The sequence below is a fragment of the Leucoraja erinacea genome, chromosome 34, assembly GCF_028641065.1.
Source record: "Leucoraja erinacea ecotype New England chromosome 34, Leri_hhj_1, whole genome shotgun sequence".
Taxonomy (NCBI): Eukaryota; Metazoa; Chordata; class Chondrichthyes; order Rajiformes; family Rajidae; genus Leucoraja; species Leucoraja erinaceus.
In genome coordinates, this window is record NC_073410.1 from 19,610,699 (window position 1) to 19,616,698 (window position 6,000).

Consider the following 6,000-nt stretch of genomic DNA (forward strand, 5'->3'; position numbering starts at 1 on the left):
CCCTCCACGTTAAAACCTAATCTGCAGCTGGATTTTAAAAAAAAAGTGATCAGAGGTTGGCCAGACAGACAATCTGGCGTACCAACAGAGGTGCAGTCATTCTTCTTAGTCCGCAATAAACTGGTAATACAGGATGCTGTCAATAGTTAAGGGCCATAAAGTCGTGATTCCCTGATCACTACGTGAGCAATACTACAAAGAGGCACACAGCAGTCACCCAGGAATTGATGCCATGCTGTCCCATGCCCAGAACCTGTTCTACTGGCCTGGGATGGCCAAGTACATACTGGACCATACAGCCTCCTGCCCCACCTGCAACAGTCTTGCACCACACTAGCAGAGGCAGCCCCTACTGCAACAACCTCCACCAGCTCTGCCCTGGACGTCGGTGGCGGCAGACATTTTCAAATGGCTATTCGCACTATCTCGTCCTAGTCGACTCCTATTCAAACTGGTTTGAACTCGACCTGCTGACCTCCACCACATCTGAGGTGGTCATTCGAAAACTAAAGAAACACTTCTCTACATTCGGCTCACCCATCCGTTTACAGACCGACAACGGAAGACAGTTTACCAGCAACGATTTCAAGCTCTTTGCCAACCGATGGAATTTCCACCACGTCACGAGCAGCCCCGAATACCCACAGAGTAACGGGCTCGCTGAATGAGCTGTCAGAAGCACAAAACAACTGATGGAACAAGTACACCTTTCCAATTCAGCCGTGTACCTTGATCTTTTCAATCTCAGTAACATTGCTAGAGACGGGACCCTGGGCTCGCCAGCCCAGCGACTGATGTCCAGAACAACGAGACCTCCAATTCCGATTGCTCAGCAGAAGCTGATACCGCAGGTGCTGAAGCCAGCAACAATCCAAAAGCGTATTCAGGAGAAACACGACATTCAGAAACGATCGCATGACAAATCAAGCAAACCACTTAAGCCTCTACTGCCGGGCCAGGTCGTTCGTTTACAAGCTTCTATAGGAAATTCCCGTCTGGGTACTGTTGTCGGCCTGGCTGAAGAGCTAAGATCTTACCTTGTGGACTATGATAGAACTGTATACCGCAGAAGTTGCCAACATTTGCTTGCCATGAAGGAATCCCGTCCGCCACCAGCCGGTCCTTATGCTCCACCGCTTCAGTTCCAGCCGTTTGCTGCCATACCTTCTACCGATCCCCGCATATCACACACTCCTCCACGACCAGCGGCTGTGACTAACCACGGGTTTACCCCTCCTGCATGCTCCCCGTCAGTCACCACATGTGTTCCCCGCTACTTTCTCGCTTCCGGGTTCACCCCCTCCCTCTAATCTCTCCGGTGAAGGAGAGGGCTTGGTCCAAACGCATTCGGGTCGGTTTAGTAGACCGCTTGATAGATATGGCGAGTTTGTTGATTCTTATGGCATGTGTGCTCGCTATACTCACTCTTTAGGTGGAAGGATGTAGATTGGTTTATGCATAACAACCAATCATAATAGGCTAGCATCACTAACCCCACCTTACTGTATCATTTATATTAACACCCACTTCCTACACAGCTCGGTTCTGGAAGCAGTCAGGATGCTCTGACAACTAAATATCTACTGTACTGCTATAGTTTGCATAGCGATTAAAGATGATCTTGGATTACTTATCGTATGAATATCCTGTTTACAAACACAATACTCCAAGCGTGGCATCACCATCATCTCGTATAGCTGTAACATAATTTCTATCCTCAATTTCCTGATTGATGAAGGTCAATGCGCCAAAAGCTTTCATCACCACTCTATCTACGCGTGACGCCACTTACAAGGAACTATGCATTATGTTGACACAAAACTGGATGACTGTGTGAGCTGCGAGGAGGATGCTATGAGGCTGCAGGGCGACTTGGATCTCAACCTGAAAAATCACCCATTTCTTCTCTTCAGAGATGCTGCCTGTCCCGCTGAGTTACTCCAGGTTTTTGGGTCTATCTCTGGGTGACTTGTATAGGTTGGGTGAGTGGGAAGATGCAGTATAATGTGGATAAATGTGAGGTAATCCACTTTGCTGGCAAGAACAAGATGGCAGATTATTATCTGAATGGTGTCAGATTAGGAAAAGGGGAAGTGCAATGAGACCTGGCTGTGCTTGTACATCAGCCACTGAAAGTAAGCATGCAGGTACAGCAGGCAGTGTGGAAAGCTAATGGCTTATTGGCCTTCATAGTGAGAGGATTTGAGTATAGGAGCAAGGAGCAGTTGTACAGGGCCCTGGTGAGACCACACCTGGAGTATTGTGTGCAGTTTTGGTCTCCTAATTTGAGGATTGAGGATTGCAATTGAGTGCAACACAGATTCACCAGGTTAATTCCCAGGATGGGGGGACTGACAAATGATGAAAGAATGGATTGAATGGGCTTATATTCACTGCGATTTAGAAGGCTGAGAGGGGATCTTACCTAAAATTCTTAAGGGATTTAACAGGCTCCCGATGTTGTGGGAGTCCAGAACCAAGGGACACAGTTTACGAATAAGGGGTACGACATTTAGGAATGAGACGAGGAAAAACTTTTTCATCCAGAGAGTGGTGAATCTGTGGAATTTGCTGCCACAGAAGACAGTGGAGGCCAATTATTTGGATGGTTTTTAAGAGAGTTAGATATACCTCTTGGGTATAATGGAATTTGAATTTGAATTTGATTCCTTTATTGTCATTCAGACCTTACGGTGTGAATGAAATTACGTTGCCTGCAGTCATGCACAGTAACAATAAATAACAAAACATACAATAAACACAAATTAACATCCACCACAGTGAGTTCACCAAGCACCTCCTCACTGTGATGGAGGCAAAAGTCTTAGTCTCTGTCTCTTTCCTCCTTGTTCTCCCACTGCGCTGAGGAGATCGATCCAGGTCGAAGATGCCGCTCTCCAGTCCAGTGGACCTCTGAGGTGATGTCGCCGCTGCCGAACGCCGTAAAGCCGTCTCCGCTCTGAGTCGGCCCGCCACAGCCTCAGCTCCGAGTCCCGCAGCCTCAGCTCCGAGTCCCGCTGCAACAGCTCTGAGTCCCGCAGCCTCAGCTCCGAGCCCCGCTGCAACAGCTCCGAGTCCCGCTGCAACAGCTCCGAGTCCCGCTGCCCCAGCTCCGAGTCCCGCAGCCTCAGCTCAGGCCGCTGCTTCAGCAACGAGTCCCGCTGCAACAGCTCCAAGTCCCGCTGCCCCAGCTCCGAGTCCCGCAGCCCCAGCCCCGGGCCACTGCAACAGCTCCGAGTCCCGCAGTCTCAGCTCCGGGCCGCTGCCGAAAGCTGGAACGCCGCATTAGCGAGTCGGGCCACCGCTGCCTCGGCCCCGAAGATGACCAGCCTCGTGTTGGTAAGTCCTGGCTGGCTCTGCCTCCGGAGCCTCGAGGTCGGTCGCAGGTTGGAGACCGCCAGCTCTGCCATTAGGCCTCAGCGCAGACGGAGGCAGGGAAGGGGGAATACGACAAGAAAAAGTCGCGTTCCCCCGAAGGGAGAGACTGCAAACCCCTTTTCAACCCCCCCACCCCCCACACACCCCACAAACCAAACACAATCTAATAAACTAAAACTTAGCCAAACAAGACAAACAAACAAAAAAAAAAAAGTAAAGACAGACGGACTGCAGGCGAGCCGCAGCTGTTAACAGCGCCACCACTTCCGGAATCAAGGACTATGGGGAGAAAGCAGGAACGGGATACTGATTTTGGATGATCAACCATAATCATATTGTCGGAGATGTGATCAATTTTCAGATCACATTCTCCGGGCTCTGCGGCCTAACATCGCTGGAGCTGGAAGCCTCCTCGAACTGTCGTGAGCCCCATCATGGGCGGGAACTTAATATCGAAGGGGATCCCTTGCTGGGATCGTTCCCACCACAACCACTGTGGACTTACCTTCAAGGGCTCGCAGTCTCGGGAGAGGCTAGTCGGGGACTCGAACGTCGCAGAAGGTTCGACCAGCCCCGACGCGAGGTTCGATCGCCCAGCGCGGGGGAGCTGACATTTCCCTGATGCAGGAGCTGAACGCTTCGATGCGGAGGGCCCGAATGCCGCCGGCTACGGGAGTCAAGACCATCCCGTCAACGGAGGGCTCGAGGCCCCCGACCGAGGAAGAAATAAAGGAAGGACTTGAACTTTATTTCGCCTTCCATCACAGTGAGGAATGTGTAGGAGTCACTGTGGTGGACGTTCATGTTAAAATGTGTTTTTGAGTGATTTGTTGCTTTTAATTGTATGACTGACCTGGCCAATGAAATTCCTCGTATGTTGCAAAACATACTTGGCGAATAAAGTGTGATTCTGATTCTGAATGGCGTACTCCTGCACCTATTTACTATGTTTTTATATTCTATGTTTCAGGAAATTCTGTACTATGTCCAAGGTCCCTCTGCTCAACCACTCCTCAGTGGCCTTACTGTTCACTATGAACCTCCTGCTCTGATGCGATTTTTCAAATGTGACACATCGCATTTATCTGAATTAAACTCCATTTGCCATTCCTCAGCCCACTTGTCCACTGTAGTTCTTGATAACCATTTTCACTGTCTACTTCTTAATCATGTCTTGTACATTCTTATACAAAATCTTGCTATAGATGACAAAGAGGAATGGGCCCAGCACCTGAGGCACACCACTAGTTACTGGACTCCAGTCTGATAAAAAAACATTCCACCTCCACATTCGACTTTTGACCATGAAGTCAATGCTGTATCCAGCTAGCTACATTTCCCTGGGTCCCACACGATCTAACCTTCCAGAGGAGTCTACCAAGTGGAACCTTACCAGAGACCTTTCTAAAATCCGCATAGAATATGTCAAGGGATCTCTGTCCTTTCATCCTTTTTGTCCTGGGCCTCCTCTCTTGCCAGAGTGAGGCCACACACACACTGGCTTAACAGCCTCATCTTGGGAAGATTGCAACTCAAACTTAAATTCTCCAATTTTAGGTAACAAACCCCCTCCCTCCACACACATGCCCCATCTGGATTTGCATTTATTTCTCTCCCCCCCCCCACCCCCACCCCTCCACATACCTTCCTCTAGCTTCATAATTCACAATTCTTTAATGTTTTTGCCTCACACCTTCTGTCTTTTCATCTCTGGCCTTTGTCTAACCATCTGCCTACTCTGTTGGTTGGTCAGTGCTGAGAGGAGGTTTGTCTACTTTCTCAGACAAACAATTTGTCTACTCTTTTACTTTCAAAATTGGATTGCACCCTTGATTCTCCACTTCACATCCCTCCTCTCCCCACCTCTCCCTCCTGTCACCCTCCCTCACTCCTCACCTCCTTACTCCCACACTCCTCCCTTGTTCCACTCCTCCTTCTCTCCCCTTCTACACACCACCACCTATTATTCCGCTCTTCACTCCCCTCCTCCCCGACTCACATTTCCAGCGTGTTGCAGACGGGCCTCCGGCTGTACCTGTGACTCATGCCGCTGTGGGGCCGCTCTGCTCCGCCCCAGGCCCCGCTCACATCCGCGGCCAGCGCCGAGTGTGGGCGTCCGCATAGGCCGCGTCACCATGGCAACGTACGGGCCCGGGACACATGACCCGGGAGGAGGGGGGTGGGGGACTGCCAGCCCGCTGCTGTCAGTCAGGACGCGGCACCCAGGGGCGAGGGTGCCGGCCCGGGTCAGGACCCTTCAATCTGTGTGTTCGAAGGAACTGCAGATACTGGTTTAAACCGAAAATAGACACAAAATACAGGCAGCATCTCAGGGGAGAAGGAATGGGTGACGTTTCGGGTCGAGACCCTTCGTCAGACTGAGGGGGGAGACAGAGGAGAAATTGGAGATATGGGAGGTACAGAACAAACCAGAGCTGGCACCGATAACTCAGGAACGGTGGAGCTCACGATGCTCCATTGTTGTCTGTGCAAGAGGTGATAAGGATGGGATATGAAGTATGAATATAGCTGGTGGACAAGAAACATCTCTGGAGAAATGAATGAGTTTCAGATCAAAACCCATCTTCAGACAGAGTCAGGGGAAAGGGAAACTAGAGATAT

At 50.3% G+C, this 6,000-nt stretch overlaps 1 protein-coding gene across 1 annotated transcript in view; it reads right to left on the reverse strand.

Annotated features, from left to right (window-relative positions):
- The window catches only part of LOC129713074 (primary cilium assembly protein FAM149B1-like), a 201,744-nt gene extending 196,167 nt beyond the window's left edge, over positions 1–5,577 (reverse strand). The window contains 2 exon segments of the mRNA XM_055661954.1: positions 5,378–5,474; positions 5,477–5,577. Of these exon segments, the coding sequence (XP_055517929.1) occupies positions 5,378–5,474; positions 5,477–5,540 (161 nt within the window). The 5' untranslated portion in view covers positions 5,541–5,577.
- Positions 5,578–6,000: the final 423 nt, after the last annotated feature.